Source organism: Folsomia candida, unplaced genomic scaffold (genome assembly GCF_002217175.1).
Source record: "Folsomia candida strain VU population unplaced genomic scaffold, ASM221717v1 Fcan01_Sc009, whole genome shotgun sequence".
NCBI lineage: Eukaryota > Metazoa > Arthropoda > Collembola > Entomobryomorpha > Isotomidae > Folsomia > Folsomia candida.
In genome coordinates, this window is record NW_019091201.1 from 4,763,530 (window position 1) to 4,788,355 (window position 24,826).

General features: G+C 36.2%; 2 protein-coding genes and 3 long non-coding RNA genes across 8 annotated transcripts; 3 read left to right on the top strand and 2 right to left on the bottom strand.

Annotated features, from left to right (window-relative positions):
- Nucleotides 1-5,270: 5,270 nt before the first annotated feature.
- LOC110853751 lies at nucleotides 5,271-12,207 on the top strand. Of its 2 annotated transcripts, XM_035854995.1 has the most exons (6): nucleotides 5,271-5,522; nucleotides 6,818-7,021; nucleotides 9,505-10,837; nucleotides 10,981-11,110; nucleotides 11,337-11,419; nucleotides 11,926-12,207. In XM_035854995.1, exons 3-6 carry the CDS (start codon nucleotides 10,811-10,813, stop codon nucleotides 12,181-12,183), a joined length of 498 nt encoding a protein of 165 aa, XP_035710888.1. In that variant the 5' UTR covers nucleotides 5,271-5,522; nucleotides 6,818-7,021; nucleotides 9,505-10,810; the 3' UTR covers nucleotides 12,184-12,207. The 2 variants fall into 2 exon arrangements, with proteins under 2 accessions (XP_035710888.1, XP_021957762.1); XM_022102070.2 differs by lacking the exons at nucleotides 10,981-11,110; nucleotides 11,337-11,419; nucleotides 11,926-12,207 and having other exon boundaries at nucleotides 5,288-5,522; nucleotides 9,505-10,728.
- Nucleotides 12,208-12,214: 7 nt separating this feature from the next.
- LOC110853752 (nuclear transcription factor Y subunit B-1) lies at nucleotides 12,215-14,913 on the bottom strand. 3 transcript variants are annotated; one of them, XM_022102071.2, is made up of 5 exons: nucleotides 14,790-14,913; nucleotides 14,589-14,717; nucleotides 14,113-14,243; nucleotides 13,963-14,034; nucleotides 12,215-13,542 (listed from the first exon to the last, which is right to left on the bottom strand). In XM_022102071.2, the coding sequence occupies exons 2-5, from the start codon at nucleotides 14,698-14,700 to the stop codon at nucleotides 13,159-13,161; spliced, it is 699 nt and encodes a 232-aa protein (XP_021957763.1). In that variant the 5' UTR covers nucleotides 14,701-14,717; nucleotides 14,790-14,913; the 3' UTR covers nucleotides 12,215-13,158. The 3 variants fall into 3 exon arrangements, with proteins under 3 accessions (XP_021957763.1, XP_021957764.1, XP_035710886.1); XM_022102072.2 differs by having other exon boundaries at nucleotides 14,128-14,243; nucleotides 14,589-14,856; XM_035854993.1 differs by having other exon boundaries at nucleotides 14,589-14,856.
- On the top strand, nucleotides 14,830-16,415 carry LOC118436584. The gene is made up of 6 exons (XR_004835549.1): nucleotides 14,830-14,940; nucleotides 15,070-15,151; nucleotides 15,233-15,367; nucleotides 15,454-15,603; nucleotides 15,730-15,990; nucleotides 16,285-16,415. It is a non-coding gene; the product is annotated as an uncharacterized LOC118436584 (long non-coding RNA).
- Nucleotides 15,369-15,804, bottom strand: LOC118436586. Its single transcript, XR_004835551.1, has 2 exons — nucleotides 15,640-15,804; nucleotides 15,369-15,562 (listed from the first exon to the last, which is right to left on the bottom strand). It is a non-coding gene; the product is annotated as an uncharacterized LOC118436586 (long non-coding RNA).
- Nucleotides 16,416-16,764: 349 nt separating the features above from the next.
- Nucleotides 16,765-19,723, top strand: LOC118436585. Its single transcript, XR_004835550.1, has 5 exons — nucleotides 16,765-17,757; nucleotides 17,881-18,043; nucleotides 18,116-18,203; nucleotides 18,684-19,157; nucleotides 19,230-19,723. It is a non-coding gene; the product is annotated as an uncharacterized LOC118436585 (long non-coding RNA).
- The last annotated feature ends 5,103 nt before the right edge of the window (nucleotides 19,724-24,826 follow it).

A 24,826-nucleotide genomic window follows, 5' to 3' on the forward strand; every position in this document is an offset into this window, starting at 1 on the left:
TAAAAACTCAGGGAGATGAATAAGTTTCAAAATCGCCATTTTAATATATTGCAGAAGGGAAATTTGAGACACAACAATTCAAACTCAAACCCCGCATGCTATTGCACGTTAAGGTAACATTTTGTATTTTTAGTGTTTTACAATTAGCGTCATACAATTACAATTATTCAAACAATTTAGTGTCAAGAATAAGTATTGCGCAAAATAAACGGGTAATTTGATGCAAAATTTTCAGTAAAACTAAATTGCAGTCAAATAAAACACATCATTTAATTCATAACAAAAATTATGTTTTCACATTATACAAGTAATACAAATGCTTTCATTCATTTTTAACCAAGATTTCTTACAGAGAAAAGTGGATGAGCAAGGAGACCTAGAAGGTTCAACTCCATAAGGATGCGTAAGCCACGTTGAGAGCCAATAGCAGACGACGGCGTGGTTTTTGCACTTTTTCACCATAACCTCTCAGTTTTTTAAGCTTCTTAAACTATCAAAAACATACTTTTTTTCGATTTTGGCGTCCAACCTGTACAATTTAGTGCATTTTCGACAAATTTGAACTCCGAAAATTTAAAACAGACATAATAAATAATATTTAATTTAAAAACTTTTCTGAGTGGCTGGCGCTGGGTGGGAGGGGTCGAAAACCACGCCGTCCAGCGTAATTGGTTATCTGGGCTCTCAATGTGGCTTATGCATTCTTATTACTCTACATCTTCTATATGAATGTATGTTCAATGGATTTCTTATCAATAAATATAATGGAACAATTTAATTGTCTTATTGTGCACAATAACTACATAGCATGTCTTCTTAAGTGAGAATTTTCTCACATTGTTCTTTACATGCATACCTGTTCACTTTCATTCATGTGACTGGTTATGATAGTGAATGAAAATGAATTTCCTGTGACTTGAATGAAAATGAGTGAAAGATTCCGTCATTTCAGATGAATGACTGTGAATGAAAGGATTCCTCACTCATTTCATTTTTCACCCTATGCTTAATACATAGGGCGAAGTAAGAAATGAAGTCAGATGAAGTGAAATGAAATGAGTTGGAACGAAAATGACTGAATGTGAATGAAAATCTTCAGTCAGAAAACGGGATGACGAAATTTTGAATGAAGATAGTTTTTTTTGAACAGGTATGTTTACATGTATGCAAATCTAATTTTCTGACATAATCCAACTCCTTTTACATATGTTAGAACGTGACATGTTGCGTAAGAAATATGCAGGAAATCCTATACAGGGAAACCAAACTTCCAAATTTAATTGACCTTTAATTACTTTTTGACAAGGTTTATTATTCCATTCTTTTCCAATCCGTCACATCCGCCCAACACCAAGAAAAAATGTTTTCTTACGGGAATAAGACGTAACGCAGATACTGGAGAATCCACACCCTTAAAAAAGCCGCACATCATCTCTTACAAACTATCTCTTTACAGTAAGTCGAAATAATTCTATGAATAAAATCACACCCTAATTCAATACATACCTGTTCAAAAAAACTTTTTTCATTCAAAGTCCATCCATCCCGATTTGTGACTGAAGCTTTTCATTCACATTGAGTCATTTTTTTAAAACTCATTTCAATTCATTTCACTTCATCTGACTTCATTTGTTACTTCACCCCATGTATGTATTAAGCATGGGTGAAAAATTATTTCATTCACAGACACCCATCTTAAATGACTGAATCACTCATTTTCATTCAAATAACAGAAAATTCATTTTCATTCATTATCATTCTGTATTATAATCAGTCACATAAATGAAAGTGAACAGGTATGATTCAATAATTGTAAAACTCTTGCTCTTTCTACCAGAGAAATGAATAAGTCTTTACCAGCAATCTACTTGTTGATGGCGATCGCGACGTTTCGTGAGATTACCGCTTTCGCCATTCCGGAGGAGATCTATGGTAGGCGGCTAAAAGAAAAGATTGTCGAGAAATTGTTAAGGTTCCCATGGATGACGCTATGGCGCGTAATCTCACTCTACCCCTATCCAATATCTTCAAATGCAATTTCTAAAATTGAATCAACTCCGTGAGTTTTGAGATAAATGCAACTTTTGATAGCTCACTCTAAAGCAAATTTTTGGTACTACAAACAAGTCGATTTTAAAAAAAATTAGCCAATTGGTTTGCAATTTTTTCATACTAAATTTCCTCACAAATAAATTTTCTAATTTTTTCCAAATCGACTTGTTTGTAGTATCAAAAATTAGCTTTACATGAAATATCTAAAGTTGCATTTACTATCTCAAAACGCATGGAGTTGATTCAATTTTAGAAATCGCATTTGAAGACATTGGATAGGGGGAGGGTGAGATTACGCGCCAACGCGTCATCCATGGGAACCTTAAATTTATTACAAGTTTAACACACACACACTTCACATTATTTTTTGGTGAAGGGACCGCCCTAGGGGAACCCTTTGCGGTCGAGAGCAACCCGCGGTTCCGTCGTCAAGGATCCCGATTCCGATCCGAATTCGATGCCCAAGAGCAAATTCGTGCTGCACAGTCGGCAGCAAAGGTTCCGGTGGACGGAAACAAAGTTAAACTCAACCCATACTGATTAGAAGAAAATTAAATTTTTAAACAAATACATAAATTATATATTTTAAATTATTCAGGCATATGTTTTTCTTTTAAGTAGACTTTAATTTTTCATCAGAAATTTATCTTTATAAGCAAATTGTGGTTCTCGAAAAGTTATTGTACTTAAATAATTTCAGATTTCACGTTAAATAATTGACTTCTCCGAGGCTGTGTCCGATTTTGGGCGTAATTATAATTATTTTTATGTTGCCAGTACTTTATTAAATAAACTATACTACCAGGATAAAAATCAAATTACGGTGTAATTTTTTTCATGCCTATCAAACAATGGAGGTCTCCTAACGTAAGTATGTATGCTCACAGATTTGGACCAAACTAGCGTCAGTCGGTCACAAATATTATTAGTATGAAATTTGCAAATAGAACTATCTGCCAATGCTCAAGTTTTGCGGAGATATTTGCATAAAAAGAGGAGAAAACGCACCCCCAAGGCTGGCAAATTTTTCATTGTCCAAATCTGCCGCGCATTTTTCCCGTTTTGGATGCAAATATCTCCGCTAAACCTGCGCATTGGCAGATAGTTCCATTTGCAAATTTCATGCTAATTAAATTTGTGATCGATTGACGCTACTTTGGCCCAAATCTGTGAGTATACGTCGGGAGACCTTCATGTTTTGATTAAATGCTATGATTTCCGCGAAGCTATCACTGCACCACTAAAATATGCAAACTCACCCATCTGTGTGGGTCATAAGGCTTGATTACACGTGATTTTTAACTTAAGGGCGGTTTACTGGTCATGTTTTTCACGTGAAATCACCTTGGCGTGAAAATTTTCACGACAATTTCATTGCGCGCAAGTAACTGACCTGTAAACCTTACTTTATTGAGTACTAGCGTATAAGCCCGTCTCCCGCCGGGCGACGGACTTATTTGATTTTGATGAAAATTAAGTGGGATTGTTCATAATTCCACCGAATTTTTTGTTATTGTATCTATATTTGAAGCTGAAAAATCTGTTGGCAAGGGAAGTGAAACTCTCTCCACTTCTGTTTCCGTCACGGAAAATTACTTTCACTTCCGTTGCAGACAAACATTTCCAGCTTATAATATAGATAATACGTACGAGTTTGGGGCTCCATCATGTGAAAAATAACAAAATATCCAGAAATTATTAATTTTTTGCAGAATAGTGGGCCAATTTTTCAGCAGATGCAGGTCCTCCTATATCGAACAAAGAATTTGAAAACATTTGCACACATCGAAAAGAATTTGTAACGGGTGACGCCGTTTCGTAAAAATTTTGAAACTTTACAATTCACAATTCGATGTTCCAGATTGCAATTTTTCAATTGACTTGAAAATTTTCGGAAACTTATAAACTTTGCAGCTTTCTTTTTCTGCAAAAATTTCACGTCCTTACTGCAAAAAACAAATCCCTAAATTTTGCACACGTCGATTTTAATACGTGAAGAATAAACGATCCCAAAATTACCATGATATTCAGATCTACATTTTTTTTTGCTTTAAAGGAATTCAAGAAGTCATAGTGGAATGCGTGTCTGGCGACACGGCGGTTTCCGACCGTTTCTGCAGCGCCCGACCGCGCCCAGGTCGCTCGGGGTACGTCGACTGTCGCAGGACGGCCTGCTCATCGGCGAGAAGGTCGGAAAGAGGTCACATCTGGAACTGGTTGCAGTCCGCCCTCGCAAATAATTCGTCCACTCCCACCCCAAAATATTAATTAATTAACTACTTAATTGTTTTTCTATGAGTAGTGTTAATTTTTCAAAATTGAAAAAATTGTATATTTATTCATTCCCTGGTTAAATTAAGAAATTGCATGAAAAATGTGGTTACGTTAGCGTAAAATAAAATAGTAAAATCAAAGTTTCGGGTACACATGAAAGTCATGCACACAGCAAAAATTGTCAGATGATGTCCAACTGTGTGGTCTGAAAATGTATCAATTTGCTGATCAAAACATTTAAATAACGTCCGTATTAATTTTCTTCATAATATGAGACGATCATGTCCTGATCAAATGACATTTGCATATTTATTATTTTTACCCAAGACAAAACACATCCTTTTGCAATGTCGGATTGCATATTTAGAATGGAGGTGGACCAGCGTATGCTCTCCGACTTTGAGCAAATTAGTGTCAACCGATTAGAAATTTAGTTAGGATGAAATTTGCGAAAGACACGATCTCCCAATGGGCACGTTTGGCCGAGATATTTGCATCCGAAGAGGAGAAAACGCGCAGTAAATTTGGAAAGTGTAAAATTTGTAAAATTTACTGCGCGTTTTCTCCTGTTCGGATGCAAATATCTCCGCCAAACCTGCCCATTGGGGGATCGTGTCTTTCGCAAATTTCATCCTAACTAAATTTGTCATCGAATGAGACTAGTTTGCTCAAAATCGGATCACATACGCTGGGAGACCTACATTGTTCGTGTTTAAACCTCACAAAGTGTATAGCAGCGTCAAAAAGTCTGTCTCACACATATTTAAGTACATGGTTTCTTATTCTGCTCATCATCACATTTTCGACTACTGAGTGTCCAACTTGGGATCATGTAAAATTAAATTATTTAGCAATTTTTATTTGCTGGGTCAGATTCTTAAACAATTTTCATGCAGCAGACGGACATGCATTTGATCACACCACCACCGCGTGCATACATGCAAATATTTTATTGCATCTTATTTCCTCCTTTGCTTAACAAACAAAATAGTCAACCGGACACTTCCACATTCTTCGAGGATCGGATGACATTCATTTGTTAATCTGCACTAGGTGACAAGGTGACCAATTTTCCTGCGAAAATTTTCATTTTTCTTGGCAAAATCCATCTCTTTCATACCACCGCCATGAAATGTCATCCCTTCTGCGGGGGAAAGATATCGTCCAAGCTAAAGTTATTGATTGCGTTTGACATTGTAAGTGAAATTACATAATTAATTGCAATAATTAACATAGGACTTGATTACTCATCGTCAAAATCAGCACATTTTTAATCATTTCTCCACTCTGGAAACTTATTTTAAAATTCTAGACGACAAATTTGTAGTCAGTGAGTTGATTAATGGAATGACGCTGAGTTTTTTAAGCCAGTTTCGAAGAGTTGCAATTTTTCTGAAGGCTTCTTAACCTTGAGATCTCCTCCTTCAAAAAGTGTCAAAATCTAGAGTGTATATTTCCAAAAAATTGGCAACTCCCTGCTCTACAAAGAAGGGTATCTGTTATGGTGATCGTTTTGGGCTAAATTTCGATGAGTTTTGAATTATTTTGATAAGAAATTAAGGCGATTTTTTGGGCTAATATATCTTATCAAAATTCGTTTGGTTGTCAGTGGTTTTTGATTGGTAAATAGAGCTCAATGATTCTTACCCCGATTTAAGACTTGGGGAACCGTTTTGCCAGTCTGTCTGTTCGTCTGTCTGTTCATTTTCAACTTTGTCAAATGAACCCCGATTAACTGCAAACTTGGCGAGTTGGCAAATTATACTATCAAACAATTATTCAGCATGTCTACTATAACTCCAAGGGTCCTGTTTGAGTCACTTCCAACCCATGAATGTAATCAATGTTTTTTTCTTGTCGGGCTTTGGTTTATAAACATTGGAAATTTTATGCAAAATTGTAGCAACGCGCAACATGGTTACCATTTTATTAATACCTGTGGTAATTTTGCATGGTTTCCATTTTATTCCCTGTTTTTTGATGCATTTGAATTTATTGCTCGAAATCTAGAAATGTACCATCTTAAATTCTTTGATGAAAAATCACCAATAGTATGATCATCAACATATGCAAATATTTACAAAATCGTTCGTGGGCTTCGTATTTTAATTTGCGTTTTTGTTTTTGGCCTATCTAAATACGTGTTAAACATAGCCCAGGAGAATATTTGTTTCTCCACTTGTGGGCATGTACCATTGCTGAAATTTTCAGGAATGGTAGTTTGAAAGTTGTTTGATATCATATAAAAAAATCAGAAAAATCGTTCGTGGGCTTCATCGTTTTATAATTCATCGAAATTTAGCCCAATAGGATCGTCTTAATAGATACCAAGCTTTATCGGTAATTTATTTTAAAATAAATTTCCAGAGCGGAGAAATCATCAAAATTGTGCTGATTTTGGCAATGGGTCATCAAGTCCTTTGTTAAGAAATTTTTGCACAGTTGATAGTTGACAAAATATTTATGAAAATTTTCCAATTTTTTAAATCAGATAGTGTCCGCCATTTTACTACAATTGGCCATAATTTGGATATTTTTCTTTCTGGGATTTCACTTTGAGGTGATCCCTCCATCCGATGAGTTTATCAAGGACGCCACCCTGATGGGCATGCACTCCTCGACGGTCGTAATATTCGTCGTGTTCCTCATAATCGACGTCATGTTGGACGTTTGGCTGTGGATCATTCTGCCAAAGGTGAGTTTTTTTGCAAGGTTTTGCGGGTTATTCACGTCGTTTTGCAAAAAGATTGAAAGTAAGCAAATTTGTAGGGACATAGATTGCCTAGCTCTTTGATTATATTAAATAGATTATTTGACCAAGGTCTCTTGTGTAATTTAAAAAAATTGTTTTTGATGTAAAACCTTAAAATGAAATTTAAAATAACGTTTTGTGCAAAATTCGAAATGAAATTTAGAAACATAGTTTCATATGAATTGAAAAATGAGTTTTTTAAATTGTTTTTGATGAAAAAATGATTTTGTTTAAAATCTTAAAATGAAATTTTATAAAGAATTGGTTTTGTGAAAAAGCTTAAAATGAAATTTTACAAACAATTTATTTTATGTAAAACCTTAAAATAAAATTTAGAAGAACGTTTTGTGCAAAATTTGAAATGAAATTTAGAAACATGGTTTTATATAAAACCTTTTAAGGGAACTCACTTTTACCCGTAAAACAATTATGCCAAGTAAAAAATTTGACTGGTGTTTTCGGGAAATTTTCACCCCTACTTTTTATGAAAATTTTGTCTCAATGTCACATTTTTCCCGAAATTGTAATTTTCCTCTTTGTAAATAAAGGTCAAACTAATACCTTTTTATGAAAGAATGTCTCAATTCCCCAAATTTGAAATTTTCTCAAAGGTGTGTTTTAGCAATTTTTATCGCGACATTCACGCCGTTTTTAATAAAATTAAGGAATATTATGTTAATTTATATAGAAATAGATTTCCCGATGTCCCAGTTGTAGTCTTTTTTTGTCCAAGATAAAAATTATTTTTTATGCACAAGCTTAAAATAAAATTTGATAAAAATTCAAGTGCAATTCCTTAAACTTACTTTTACTCGTCATAAACTAAGCTAAAAATTTGATGGATTTTTTCGGGAAACTTTGACTCACACGACATACTGTAATTTGGGCGACAGTTAATTTTGTCTTTATGTCTTAATTTCCCCTAAATTGTAATCTTCTTCACTATAAACAAAAGTCCAAATAATTCTATATTTTGTTAAAAGAAAATGTCTCAAGTTTCCCAAAATCCACATTTTTTCCCCTAAACAAAGTTACAATTTCCCTTCTGTGAAAAAGGAGTCTCGATTTTCCCAAAATTTCCATTTTCTCTTCTAAACAAAGCTACAATTAATTTCATTCTGTTCAAGAAAATCTATCGATTTAAAAAAAATACATTTTCTTTTCTAAAAACAAATTTTTAAATTTTTACGTTTTTGCAATTATTTCAGGGAATTTTGACCCACACACATTTACAATTAGTAAGTGTGTGTATTAGTGTAACCTAACTTAAATAAAAGTTAATTTTGTCTTAATTTCCCCAAAACTTCCATCTTCTATTAAAGATATGCAGATAAGTTTTGCAAAATTTTTGCACTTTTGCGAGTCATTCACGCCGTTGTTAATAATAATCAAGAGTAAGTAAATTTGAATGGAAATAGGTCAATTTCTTGGTCCATATGATTATGACATTGTTTTATTTTTGAAAAATACTAGCTTACAATCACTTTTTTTTAATTAGCTACGGTTAAATTATGAAAAAATAAATCAATTTCAACATCAGATATCAATTTTCCATTATCTATTTTTAACTGCGTGTTAGAAATTTGTCTAATTAAAATTCTGAAATGTTAATTTTTCGGTAATTTTAAATATTTTTATAATTTACAGATCAAGCTTCATATTCTAATAATTGTGAAACAAAATCCAATTACGGTTCAATTTAAGTTTTTCAGTTGAAATGTTGTCAAAATTTTAAGTATTATTTCAACAATTTTATATCAGATTTCCATATTTTTTGCGCATTATAGAGAATTGGTTTTTATTGGTATAAAAAAAATTTTTCAAGCGCAAGTCCTAACTTTTAATTCGTAAAACAATTATGCTAAGCTAAAACCTTGAGCTATATATGTTTTCGGGAAATTTTGACCTACACTGTGACCTGAAAAGTAAATTTTGTCTCAATTTTCCCAAAAATTGTGGGTTTTCCTGTTAACAAAGGTCCAATTAATTCTAGCCTGTGTTAAAAGAAAATGTGTCAAGTTCCCCAAAATTTAGATTTCTACTATAAACAAAGGTTCAATTAATTCCTTTGTATGAAAAGAAAAAGTCTCAATTTTCCCAAAATTTCGATTTTCTCAAAGGTGAGTTTTGTTAAGGTTTTACGCTTTTGCGAGCAGTCACGCCGTTTTTAATAAAATTAAGGTTTAAGTAAATTTTATATGGAAACAGATGTAATTTTTGTTCCCTTATTAGCATTTTCTCATCTAAACAAAGTTCCAACTAATTCCATTCTGTGAAAACAAATGTCTCAATTTCCCCAAAATTTAAATCGTTTATACAACAAAGTTCCAATCAACTCCAGTTTGCTATAAAATGTCTCAATTTCCCTAAAATTTCAATTTTCTCCTCTAACCAAAGGTCCACCTAATGCTATCCAATTTCCGCAGAAGGACAAGTCCAGAATCCAAGTCTGGTTCATCATCAAAGTTTCTCTCGAGCTTTGTGACGCTGTGGGGTTCTCCGTCGAGGTGATATTTGGTCACCACACGTCCATCTACATCGCCCCCATGATCGCCAACTTCCTCTTCACGGCTTTCTTCCTCTGGGTCGTCTACGTCTTCATGGTCGAACTCCACAAAACGCCAAAGACCATTCTTCTCGAGGGGAATAAGTTTGTCAAGTTTTTCAAAACGGGGGGACATCGACGATCCAGTGGGTTTGGGGATGACGAAACGGTGTTAAATTCCGTTATGGATGATTAAAAATAGCTAAAATTGTAGGTGGGTAAAATATTTTGTGAAAATGCAGTATTTTGAGCTCAGTTCTTCCCAGGGTTTGGATTTCGGGGGCTGTTACACCCACAAAAGGACGAAAATCTACGTGGAGAAGGTAACAGTCAGGCGAAAATACAGATTTTGAGACCAAATTAACTTCTTAACGCTGTCAAAATACTTTTAAAAAATTGTGAAAACAATTGATTTTGACAGCGATACAAGTTAATTTCTTAACAAAACCTGTATTTTCGACTGACTGTTACCTTCTCCACGTAGATTTTCGTCCTTTTGTGGGTGTAACACCCCCGGAAGTCCAAATCCTTAGAATAACGGAGTACAGAATACTTCTATTTTCACAAAGTATTCCCCCCATCCCTCAATTATTAATTATATCATCATTTTTTCACCGAGTTACCGTCAATACTTGTGGTAAATTATAGGTAATACATATAAATTTATGAGATAATATGATCTAATAAGTCTATAATTAATTAAATAATTAAATTGAACCTGAGTCATGGGATATTTTCATAACAAAATTTACCACCATTTGTTTACATTCTTATCTAATCTTGCCAAGCAGAGGCAGATTGAATATTCTTTATTTTGAAATTTTTGTATTTATTTTGAAATTATGTATTTATCTTAAATACCTAATACCTCGTATTACATGTTTATTCGTTTCACATTGTACTTATCAAATTTTAAGTTGAAGAAAATCTCTTATCTCATGTGTCACAAATTATGGTCCTATCATCATTAACACACGACATTTTACTTGTTAATTTTCAAGAAATGCATACAAATGTACACAACCTGCATGAAAATGATAAGCTTGCATGAGCATCTCGTTTTATTTACCATTCTAAAATTTAATAAATAACATTCCTTAAAAAATTTCTTTCCCAGTTTCATTTCACATTTTCTTGAGAAAGGTCAGAATTCATGAAAAGATAATCATAAAAAATAAATTTAACAAATGGAATCGTTAACAACTTTAATGCTGGTAAGTATGTAACTCTCTAAAATTCCTTCACTTGCGCCTTAGCTAAAAATTATAACATTGGCGCAAGTTAAAAACAACTTGATTTGCTCAGAAATTTAAATATTTTTGCAAATATGAGATATTTTTCCATCCTATTTTTTCAGTGCACCTCACAATCCCTCTTCCTAATGGCGATTTATAGATTTTCCTCGCTCGAATTTGAACTAGATCCCTCCTCGTCGACACCTTTTCGCCCCCGAAACCTTGGACCGTCGGAATTCACGTCGTTGGAAGGTAATTATTTTCCCACAGTGGCCGCGGAAGCCGTGGGGACATCTGGGGACATTAACATTGTAGGATAGGGGAGGGAGGGGTTTGTATAAGATGGGGAGATGATGGGGACATCGAACACCCATGGGGACATTGCCTCTCCTCTGTCCCCACACCCTTCCGCGGCCACTGTTCTCCCCCCTAAAAAAGTGTCTAAATAAAAAAATACAAATTTCTTCCTCCCCCAAAGGATTCGCCCTATGTTGGATGGTCCTTCGTGGCTTGACGGACGTCTACATGAGCACCAATTTCTTAGTGTGTGCCTCCCAAAAGGTAATTTTCAGTGTTTCTGGTGAAAGTAACCACGTGCAAGAAATAACGGGGAAGAGAGTGATTTCTTGCAGAGAAATATTTTGACCTGCAAGAAACGCACGGCAGCAAGTAACTACGCCCCGCTCGCTATAATTACTCATACGGTTTAAACGTTAAACAAATATTTGAAATATTCTTAAACCTGAATTTCAACTGGTACCAAAGCTAATCTGGATCTGTACTTAATTTTAACATTCAAACATTGTAAAAACTCTAAAATCGGCGTGCAAATCCATCAAATTTTCAAAATCAGGAAAAAATGCAGTTTCTGATTTGAAGGGTGGCAGTTTATCATACAGCGTGTGGATGAATGGCGCATATTTCGTGCACTTTCTCCCAGTTTCTTGCACTTCGCATTTCTCCCGTTTCTTAGTTTGCACTGCTAGAAATTTAGCAAATCGGCAAAAAATGAAGAACTATTAATTTCATCCAAAATACTATTAAATTAATTTCTATGCAAATTTCAGACCCAGTCAAAACTTTACTCTTCCTGGTCCCGTTTCGCCCTCGTGACAATGCTGATCGACTCCTTGTTCATGCTCCTCCTCGTTCGGAACGAGACTTATCTTGGCATGGAAATGTTCGCCTTGGTTATCGACGCCGTCATAAAACTTGTCATTACTTGCATATGTCTCAATTTACGGAGAAATTTGGGTGAAGGGGAAGAGCACAAACCACTCCTTTCCGGTTTTACAAATAGTAAGAAGGGAAGGACGATGTGTTAATTAATAAAATAAAATAAAAAGTTTGATGATGTTTACGAAATAAAATTTTATTGCTACATATTTCAGAAATATGTATGTATATTCATGATAACATTAATACGACATTCTTTGTACGAAAAGAAAATTATTTACGTAATGGATCTCCATGAATTAAAATTCACTATTATCAATTAATTAAATCAGAGGAATTAAATGTTCGGCCTCCTTTGAAAATTAGATCATAATAAGTCTATTTAGCGGTGATATTCTTGATATTCAAAATTCTGACGGTGGACGTGAGTGGCTACTTTATTTGCATAGTGTCAAATAGTAAATCCAGTTAACCACTCCCACTTACAGGCAAAATTTTTCCGTAACGTAGGGGGGCACATGACTCGTCGCTAAAATGGTCAAAATCAACACATTTTTAATCATTTCTTAGCTCTGGGAATTTATTTTAAAATTCTGCACGCCAAATTTGTGGAGGGGGGTAGTTGCCAATTTAAAAAAATCTGTCGTCCAGATTTTGAAGGAGGAGGAGTGGCCGCGGAAGCATAGGGACAGAGGGTCAATGTCCCCACATTTATTCGATGTCCGCATCATCTCCCCATCTTATACAAACCCCTCCCTCCCCCCATCCTATAATGTTAACGTCCCCACGGCTTCCGCGCTCACTAAGGAGGAGATCCCAAGGTTATGAACCCTTCAGAAAAATTGAAACTCATCGAAACTGGCTTAAAAACTCACCGCTATTCTACTAATCAATTTACTCACTACAAATTCCCCGTCCAGAATTTTAAAATAAATACCCAGAGCGTAGAAATAATTAAAAATGTGCCGATTTTCACGATTTTTGGGACGAGTCATCGAATCCTACTTACGTTAAAAATATCCACCGCTTTAAGAATGAGAAAGAAAAGAGTCAAGATAATGGAAGTTTGCAACAATATTTAGTGATGTGACGTGGCATGATAAATGATTGGAAATTTAACACTTTTAGCCTATAAACTCTGGCTCCTGCTGTCCGCTGGCTTGTTGTTGTTGACCCTGCTGCACTTGAACTTGACTCATGTCCGCATATGTAAAGACGACGGTGCCCGGTGGGGCGGAAACGGTCGCAGGGTTGATCGTATTCGTCGTCACGGGAGTGTTTGAGGTCGTTGCAGCAGTGACCATTGTCCCCGCAACGGCTGAAGGGGACAGGAGCAGACTTGAACTTTCCCCAATTCCCAGCGGTTTATCGCCCTTGTTTGCTTCCCTGTATTTCTGAAGGTACAGTTTTAAAGGTTCCACATAGTTGTCAAAGCCAAGAGTGGTCATTGCGACGAGGATGTCTTCTCCGTTTATCGTTTTCCGCTTTTCTTGGTGACACCGGTCCGACTAGAATCAAGTAAATTCGTGAATTGTATAAGAATTTCAAGTAAAAATACAGAAAATGTTGGAATAAATGTCTAACAATGGAGGTCTCTCAACGTATACCACAGATTTTGAGCAAATTAGTGAGAATCGATCACAGATTTGATTAGCATTAAATTTGCGAGAGATTCGATCTCCCAATTGGCACGTTTTGAAGAGATATTTGCATCCGAAGAGGAGAAAACACGCAGTAAATTTGGAAAATGTAACGTTTGTCAACTTTAGGGTATGTTTTCTCCTCTTCGGATGCAAAACGTGCCCATTGGGAGATCACGTCTTTTGCAAATTTCATTCTAATTAAACTAGTGATAGATTGACACTAATTTTCTCAAAATTGGATCGCATACATTGGGAGACTTCCATTGCGAGTGTTATGCAACTTACAGCTTCCGATGTGATAAAACTGACAAATTCGCTCACACATTCTTGAACACACTCACGGGCATCCTTCGCAATCTGAAGGAGAGGAGACAGACGACAGGTAAAAATTTTAAATTATACATAATTAATTACAATAATAATTACACAGTTTACTTTATCCGAAAATACCTTTCCACTCTTTGGAATTGATCTTTTCATCAGTCTTGCTACATTTGCAATTGGGAGGAATCTATCTTGTTCACGAAGCATCCCTGTGTGTCGCTCGTCGTCACCATCTCTGCTATCTGGACAATTAAAATTCAAGGTCAATTAAAAACATGGTCAATTATTTTCGTCGTCATTAAAACTTTAAGCAATCGCTGCCTCAAATCAAAATTGAAATTAAATACAAGTTAAATTTTCATCGTCAAGTTTAACTTAAATATATAATTAGATTGATCGGATAACTTAATTAGTTTAACTTAAACTTTTACGATTGCTTAAACTTAAACGATTGCTTATTAAGCAATCGAACAGCTTAAAACTGTTTAAGCAATCGCTGCCTCAAATCAAAATATTTGTGTAAACAATAACACAAATTTTGTCACAAAATACACATTTTTTCTGTAACAATATTGATAAGCCCTTACCTTCCGTGTCCCCATCGATACTCCCCCCACTCAGGATATATTGATCCCCTGCGACGTGATGTTGATGGAGAAACTGTGTCGATAAATCTTCATTTTCACTCGCGCTATCCATCTCAATTTCTTAACAAACTAAGAATATTTAACTAATTATTAAAATCAAGTAGAATTGCTCCTTCTTTTACTACAAATTATATGACTTACTTAATTATTTCTTTTTAACTTTTCAAAATATTAAATATTAAAAGAAGCAAACTTTTTTAAATCGTTGTTTGCTTGCAGTTTACACGATGATGAGGAATAAACATTGGAGCAAAGCGGTGCATCGGGGCTGAATGAGTGCAAGTTCAACGCCGTAAGTGAATTTGTGTGCATTTAATTAATGCATTAGTAATTTAAATAATTCAAATTATGCATTTAAAAAATTATTTTGGGTTCAAGTGAGCATTTATAATTAAATATTTTTTAAAATGTTTTATTGCAGATTTGTATTTAACAGCACAAATACTGATTTTCAGATAGGATCAGACCGTACCAACATCAAAAGACGTGTTTACATACAACTTGTACGGTTTCATTTAAAATTTGATAAAATGATTATAAAAATTTCACTTTTTCCATATTTTTTTTTCTATTTTTTATTACAGATTTTGTGGGATGTGAGATGTCCAAATAAATACAACTGATTATCAGTTCTCAAGAAGTCAAGACACATCAACATTGTGAGACATACATACATATGTAAATATACATAAAATTTGTACGGCTTCGACTAAAATTCGGTAAAATTGCAAAAATTCCACTTATCATTTCTTTATTGACATGAGTTTGTAAATTTACTTATTGCTTATTTATTTTTATTATTTAGAATTGAACACGTTAAATTGGACAAACTGACGACATCGCGAAGTCCAGCGTCCTCCTTTCTCCGCTTCTTATTCCGCAACTCTTCTCGTTTTATGATCAGTTGGAAAAATCTGAAATCAATCAAAATCAGTTTTCACTTCATATTTCTCAGGTAAGAATAGTATCTTCTCTAATTGTATAAACAAACCTGAGAGAAAACTCCCCTCTCGAATTGAGTCCCAATTTCTCTAAAATACTCATAAATTTTTCTATCGAGTCGCTATTTTCTAACATCCAGACTTCAACGCAGGCCATTGAAATTCCTTCAAAGGCAAAGTTTATTAGAAAGCAGTTCTTTCCCACAAGATGAACAAATTTATTTTTCTGTGAGTTTGCCATCTTCCGTATGGTCATGGCGTCTCGAATGACTTGTTGAACGAGACATGTTCCAAGACTGAGCAAACTCCGGACCTGGACAACATCAAAAGCGTGACATGATCGGGAAGGATGTCATCACAGACGGAACTCTGAAGATTTTTATCGAAGGCAGTACTAAAAGGTAAGGACATATATTAATTAGCAGGGAAAAGGAGATTCTAAGGAGAAATCTTCTCCTAGTGTATTTCATATTCCATGATTAATTAATAATAGGCATTGTTTCCTAATTTTACGAATAATTAGCATACGGCGGATATTACGTAGTTCTTTATGAAAAGTATTAAATATTAAAACGAGTCTTTTTCCTACGTATTAAATGCATATTAGGTATTTAATATAAAATACTAATTTGATAATTTTGTAGGAAAAATTCTAAAATAATTACGAAAAATCGTAAAGGCCTCAATTCTTTCAGCTAGCGCTCAGGGGTCCTATTCATTTGTGGCAGCAGGGTAGAGGTGAGTCGGGCCTAAGATTTTCAAAGCCCGGCCCGCCCAAGCCCGACTCAAAAACCCTATTCAAAAGCCCGACCCGCCCAAGCCCTATTCAAAGCCCAACTCAAAAGCCCGGGCCCGCCCAAGTCCAGATTTCTAAAGCCCGAGCCCGCCCAAGCCCTATAGGGCTTGGCGTTGAGAAAGCCCGCCCAGGCCCGAGCCCATCGGGCTTTGAGCCCGGGCCCATAGGGCTTAATCGGGCTTTTTTGTTATGGCGTGACAAATTATTTATACAATTAAAAATTTATACAATTAAAAATTTATACAATTAAAAATAAAATTTGTAGAGCGTTCTAAATTACGCATGATGAAACACGAATTGATAAATAAAGAAGTTCAAATTATTTAACAAACAAATTTTAAAGATTTAGTATTGAATAAATTATTTTCACAGGGTACAAAAATAAATAAACCCCAAAACTGTTAGTGTCAATGATGTTTAGTAAACAAAAACGTAGTTTTTATGAACGAATGTCAGGTTGGATAAACTACTGCCACTAATCCTAAGTTCAGTGCGACTGGCGGTCAAGGTTAAACCGCTGCTTTAAAACACTCTCTCATCACTAACTTGTGATGTGGGGATTGATAATATCCTTGGAGTAATTTTCTGCATCAATAGAAATTGTGTGGCGCCGCACCAAAATTTCAGGATATGCTGACCTAGCTTGATCCAATAGCCTCACCTTCTTTGAATATGTATCCTCAATCATTTCCATTTTGAAAATTTTTGATATTGGAATTACTTTTTAATGAAAATCCTATGAGAATACAATAATGAATTGTGAATTGCAAGTATAAAATATAAATGGTGCGCTTTTGGCCAAACTTTTGACTCTCATATTACTCCTAACTCCACGAAAAATATTAGTCGGGCTTTTGAGTAAAGCCCGAGCCCGACTCAAGAAAAGCCCGCCCAGGCCCGACCCGACTCATGGGCTCAACTCAAAAGCCCGGGCCCGCCCAAGCCCTACTCAAGAGAAGCCCGCCCAGGCCCGACCCGACTCAAAGGCCAAACTCAAAAGCCCGGCCCGCCCAAAGCCCGTTGGGCCTGGGCGGGCTCGGGCTAGCCCGATTAAAGCCCAAGCCCGACTCACCTCTACAGCAGGGGCAGGGATCAACGCTCAACGGAATTCATGAAGACGGAAGACACTGACAATATCAAGCCGCCGTCTTGTGAAGAAAATGCTCCTGGAGGTATTAAACTTGAACTCATTTTCTGCTGGACCTCGAGTCCAATGTCTGTTTTTAAAGCCGCGATGAAGACGACGAGCGATTCTTTCTCAAATTGACACCCGCTCGTCGCCGTTCATAGTGTTAAGACGCCACTGCATTGGCAGCATCTCCTTGAACCCTTTGTAACTTATTTGGACACGCTGGGTGGATGACGGCCTCAGGTAATTAATTTAAAACTTTCCCAAATTCGTAATTTTAAATTTCATTTATGACTTTGTAAATAAACAATTGGAATGGTTTCCTGATGAGACGCAACACTGATATTTTGTCTTGCACTGATCTAGTTCTTATACATCCATGTCTAGTTCACTGGTCTGGACCTTTTTCTTGAAGATGGATGATGCTCCAATTTTATCCGGATTTAGGTATTAAACTTGAACTCATTTTCTACTGGAGACACCGACGCTATTAAACTGACAGACGAGCATTGCCAATTTCATTTTGCTGGTAAGTTATTCACTAAAATTATGTTACATTTAATAATTTATGTTTAGGTAGTCATGAACTTTATGTGTTTAGGAGACTAGCTCGCTGGGAACACTTTGATCTTAGCTAAAAGGCCGCTGGCTGACCTGTTTGTGAAGGAGGAGCCAAACAACAGATTTGTGTACGTCCAATTTACGCATCTATTTTTGAATGACATGCATTGTACATATATATTTTTTAAATACCCGAAATTTTGATAAAATAACTAGATATTTAGTTAACAAAACCTGAATCTTGGAGAGTTATTGACTTTAGTGATTGTTCTCCAATTTTACGAATAATTAGCTTACGGCGGATATTATGTAGGTACTTATCGAGAAGAATTCGTACGCAGTCCATGCATTTATACTTAATATTAGATACCAATTTAATAATTTTTTAACGACAAATTTCAAAAATAATTACGAAAAAATCGTAAAGGCTTCAATTATTAGAATTTTTTGCCTAATTATTATTTTTAATTCAACGCTATTTTTTGTGTAGGCCAATGTTTTAGAAAAAATAGTTCGTATTCTGTATTAATTTTTTGTTGTCTAGCCTAGGAAATTCTTGATCATTCTATTCAATGAAGAATGTTCAGGGTCCTTTTCATTTGTTGCAGTAGGGTCAGCTACTGAAGACACTGATATTATCAAGTCGCCGTCTTTTGGCTTGCACTAGCTTGAAGATGATGCTCCAAAATTTTACCCGGAGGTCGAGGGTCTGACCTTTTTGGTCGTTTTGGGTTTGGTTTTTTTTTTGGGAAGGAGTTGCCAAAAAATTTTATATCCTTTTTTGAATGACATACATTTTTTTTAAATAGCTGACATTTTGGCTAAATAAAGTTTAGTTATGAAAACCTGAATTTTAAAAAATATATATGTATTTATACTAATGTACTAATGTAATAAATAATAAATTGTTTTTATGGGCGAAATTCCAAAATAACTATGAAAAATTCTGAAAAAATCATAAGCGTCTCGGACGCAGGGGCCATTAGAAGATACTGATATTATCAAGACGCCACGGCAAAGCAGCATCTCCTGGGGCTCGACATTTTTGTAACTTATTTCGGCACGCTGGGCCGACCACATAGGTAATTATTTTTAAAACTTTTCCAAATCACAAATGTTATATTTTATTTTTAAATTTTATTTGATTTTTGCAGGTAACCCAAAGACCGACAGTGTGTCGCCCTTAAAGACACTTTGATCTTGGCCAGAAGGCCGAGGGTCTGGCCTTTTTGTGAACGCAGGGTCGACGACGACTTAGATAATTAGTTTAAAACTTTCACAAACGGGCAATGTTTTACTTTATTTTAAATTTTATTCATTACTGTGAAAGGTTGGAAAACGGATGAACGAGCATCACTTACACTCTAAATAAAATCATTACCAAATCATTACCAAAATGCACACGTATATGACTGCAGAAACGGTAATAATAACCACCAGCTGGTAAAGAAATTGATTGAACCCGAAGTGATAATAAAGAACACTTTTTGGGATAAAATTAATACCATGATGTATGACAGATGTACTACAGAATGTAGTACAATGTCTACCACTTGGTAATAAACCATACCACTTTGTACACGGTGTGCTATTCATACCGGGATTAATGCTTTTTATTATGTATACCCCATTATTACCAAATGTTGTGCAGATTTCCACCGAAAATAATAGATTTTTTGCTTTTCTTTACAATAATCTTTTAATCAATTATATTTGTTATAAAATCATTTTGAAACATACATAATTATAAAATTTGAGTATAATGAAAACTATTGAGTTACATAAATACATACATATTTACATATTTATTCTTCTGTTCCCCCTTCAAATTCCGATAAATCATCGATTTTGGATGAGTCCACATCGGTGGACGTCACCAAATAAAATGTTCTGCAGATTAAAAATTCACAATTTTTAGAAATTCTCAATCACGAGCACATTTAAATAATTCGCGAATTTTCACTCACCAGATCCTCCACTGACTTAGAATATCTTGATGAAGGTAGTAGCTTAATTATTGCGGCTGCGTGTTTCTGAATGTTTAAGTGTTTCTGATCGGAGGTTGTAAGAGAAAGTTTTAAATTTAATTGATTAAATTAAATATATATTTAAATATTAAGAATGCTTTAATGACTCACCCTTTCACCTCTATTAACTTTGCTACAAATTCATAACTAAAGTTATCGACGACGTTTTATCGAGGCAGTTTTTCTCATTGCACTCTGCAACCAAACGGAAACTTTTGACGCTCTCAGTCACTGCAGCGTTTACAATCTTCAAAATTTAAAATTGATTTTATGTATTTATTTTCGGATAGCTAAAAATACCGTTAACTGATTGTAACCTGAGTGAAAATATCAAAATCTTCTGAAAAAATTGGGTTCTTCTGAAATCATTATTGGACATCGGCAACTCATCAGGATGTGTAACTAAAAATATACGATATGTTGCAGACTAAGAATAATTTAAGTTTAATAAATTACTCACCGTAAATTATTGATGAAACCTTCGTCGTCGATCTCCTCCCCCTAGTCGTCTTGCAGAAAAATCTCCGTTCCGATTTCCAACTCAAATTTTTGCTTCACTGAAAAAATAAACTTAAGATTGTTATTTACATACTAGTTCCTATTAAGATGGTGCAGTGCAAAATGTAGGTCCCCAATCAAGATCACCATCTTGATTGGGCACCTACATTTGATAATTTGATACTTACCTGTTTCCAAAAATTCTATATAATTTCCAGAAGTTTTTGTCAGTTTTTTCCGTCGGGCAGAATTGGTTTCGGCATGTTGACTTGAGTTGAGCGGAAACTAAAACCGAAAAACGCGCCACTGTGTAGCGTCTCACAATTCATACCAAATGTATTAAAATTTTTTTTTTTAAGCGGGTATTATTTATTATTAACATAAACATTGAATGTATTAAAATTCTTACCTCTATGGTAATAAACTACACCAAAATGTAGATCTCATCAGCACCACAACTTGTAGCGCACGTGATTAAAATTATGGTAAAGAGTGTTTTCTAAATTTGAAGGATATACAAGAGCTCGGTAAAGACGCTTATTAGGAATTCTTTACCAAGTTGCTAAGAGTGTACTTCATCAGGAGACCACCGGTGACGCTTTGATCTTATCCAAAAGGCCGAGTGTCTGGCCTCTTTTGCGACGGTGGAGGCAAATAAATTTCTAACAGATTTGTGCATATCCAACTTACACATCTATTTTTGAATGACATGTATTGTATACATTTTTTAGTACCCAAATTTTTAACAAAATAAAGATATTTAATTAATAAAACCTGAATTTTAACGAGTTAATGATTTGTATGCAAAGTTCAACGCCGTAAGTGAATTTGTGCGCATTTAATTAACAATTATTAATTTAAATAAATCAAATTATGGATTAGGAACGCTTTCAACGAAATACGCAGGGACAATCTTCTACACACCGTCCGAGACCACTTTCCTTCAATCTATGCCTTTGTCTCGCAATGTTACACCAACCCTTCGTCACTTTTCTACGGGACAGTACCCCTCCCTTCGCTACTAGGCTGCCATCAGGGCGACCCTTTGGGCCCGGCCCTCTTCTCCTTGGTGATCCACCCCATCGTTGAATCATTGGACACGGAACTGAACATGTGGTACCTAGATGATGGCACTGTAGCTGATATCCCAGAGATAGTGTTAGCAGCTCTAGAGACAATTTCCAAAATGAGTGAACAAGTTGGTCTCCACCTCAATCGTGATAAGTGCGAAGTGGGTATTCTGGGAGCAGATCGAGACACCGCCATCGACATTCTCCGTCAATTTCAACTCCAGGCTCCTGGGATACAAGTAATGTCCCCCGAAAATGCGATGCTTCTGGGTGCCCCCCTGGAGATCGTCTTGGCCACAAAAACGGAGCAGTTGGCTACTTTCTCCCGCCGACTCAGTAACCTTTCCAGCCATTCAGCCTTTTTCCTCCTCCGAGCATCAATCTCTATTCCACGCCTTATATATTTTCTCCGTTGTGCCCCAACGTGGAGAAAGTTGGACGCTCTTACCCACTACGATGCTGCTCTCAAGGACGGGCTGGAGGCGATCCTGAATTGTTCTCTTTCGGATGCTGCCTGGATACAGTCATCCTTACCTGTGAAGGAAGGCGGATTGGGGGTTAGACATGCTTTGGATGTGGCGATACCGTGTTTTCTTGGGTCCGTCCACAGCGCTTTGCCCCATGTAGAACATCTCCTTCCAGTTTATCTACATAACACTGACATCGCCATGCAAGAGGGAGAGCAGGAATGGTCCGCCTTTGGACCCACGGAACTACCCCCCGAAACTGTCAGAGGAGTCCAGGGCGCATGGGAGCGTCCAATTCTGGACGTCACTGTGTCCCAACTTTTGCTTGACGCCTCAACTCCAGAAGACACTGCCCGCTATAGAGCACTACGCGACAAATTTGCCGGGGCCTGGCTCAACTCTGTTCCGTCCCCCCAACTTGGTACCCTTTTTTCAAATGAGGCTTTTCGCGTCGCAATCTCCCTTCGTTTGGGTTGCGACATCTGTCAACCCCACACCTGCCCTTGTGGAATTCAGGTCAACTCGCGAGGCTATCATGGTCTCTCCTGCAGGCGAAGTGCTGGGCGGTGGTCACGCCATGCTGCCGCTAATGCCGCTAATCGCGAGAGCTTTGCGTTCCGCCGAAGTCCCCTGCATTTTAGAGCCGGCCGGATGCTCCCACCAAGACGGAAAGCATCCCGACGGTTTGACCCTCGTCCCCTGGGCAAGAGGAAAATCTCTGGTTTGGGATTTTACCTGTGTGGATACCTACGCCCCTAGTCATCTCCCCAACACAATCCGGCACCAAGGCGCTGCTGCTACCAAAGCAAAAACAAAAAGAGACGATATTACGCTTTTCTCGAGGACCGCTTCATTGTTATGCCCGTTGCAATTGAGACGACAGGTATATGGGGGCAAGAGGGATTATCTTTTATTAAAGACATTGGTCAACGGATCGCTGCCACGACTGGAGAACCACGCTCCACAATCTTTCTCCTCCAGCGATTAAGCATTGCAGTTCAACGTGGGAATATAGCTTCAATCCTGGGAACCCTCCCACCAGGAAAAAAATTCAACGAAATCTATTATATTTAAAACTTTTTCATTTTTAATGACATTGTTAACAAATTTGCATGTCTTGATAAATGTAACCATTATGAATTAGTAAATTTAAATAAATAAATGCTTTATAATTATGGATTTAAAAAAATTATTTCCGGTTCAAACGAGCATTTATAATTAAACTATTTTTATTCTTAGGTGAGGCATAGTAACCATAAGCACATGAAAAAGTGCATGGTTACGGCGAAGCCTAAGAATGCAAACAGACCCCCCCTTCAAATATTCCACCGAAGATTGTGACAGAACGGCTAATCGTACCAAAATGGTGTAAAAGGCAATCGTGCAGACCTTGCTGGGTAGATAATGCCCGTCAGGTCTAGAGACATGAGAATCTTATTTTAACGCATTTAAAATCGATTTTAAACTTTCAAACGACTGGCAAATTCACTTTTACCATGCAATGATAGTGCGAGACCCTGATTTTCATGTGCAGAAATCTATAACGCGTCATTTAAAGCAAACCCGAGCGAAATCGGATACGAAATGAAGGACTTTTCTTGGTGGCATCTACAGCCAGTTACGTCACAGTCCTCTATTACAGTATTATGCATACATAAATATGAGGTTTCTATTAGCAACCAGCATAAGCGAATTGAGACCTGTACTGACATATGTAAATGAGTGCATCTACATATATGTATATCTAATATTTATGCACGTTCTTAACTGTGAGTCCACACCCACAGGAGAAACTAAGTTGGTACACTCTTAGAAATCCAATAATACCAAGCGGTATTCAAAAACACCACTCTGTAAAACTGGTATGGAAAGTAATACCATGTAGTACACCCTTAAAACCCGGTATTAATCGTCACCAAACGGTGTACACATGCGACGTAACCAAACGGTGATAATGTTTTCACCGCTTGGTGATAAATCTTGCCTGCATGGGGACAAATTGTCACTGACTGGTGTTAATTTTACCACCATTTGGTTACGTCGCATGTGTACATGTTATTACCGCACGGTGTAGTCACATGTGCACATCGTTTGGTGACGATTAACACCGGGTTTTAAAGAGTGTAATGGCTCGGTACAAGATTTGCCATATCGGTAGCAAATTTTTACGGATCGGTATAATTTTAATACCGCGCGGTAGCAACTTTAATACTGAGCAAACAATACCTGCCTGACCATACCAGATTTCTACAGTTTACATATAGGGGAATTAATCTAATATGCAGCGCATCTTAGACTTGACCCACATATTATAATTAATTTGGTATTTAATGTAATGCATCTACACCCTAGGGGGATAGTTAATTTCGGAGGGACTCTTATTTGTATGCTTAAAAACAAAAAATAAATAAATTCTTTTAAAAAAAGCTTAGGTGAGGCTTGCTTAAAAGGGGAAAACAAGCTGTTATCATCGTGTACTAAAATAATGTGGTGCATCGGTGTTTATCCCTGGATTTATCATTTTCGGTAAATATCCCAACAACATATGCACTATGGACCATTTGCCTCACCGTGGGCCGTTTTATGCTACAAAGAATGTAAATAAATTTTAAATTTTACCAATTTTAACCTCGGTGAGAATATGCGATAAATATGAAATGATACTGGATTTACGAAATTCCAAAGTTTT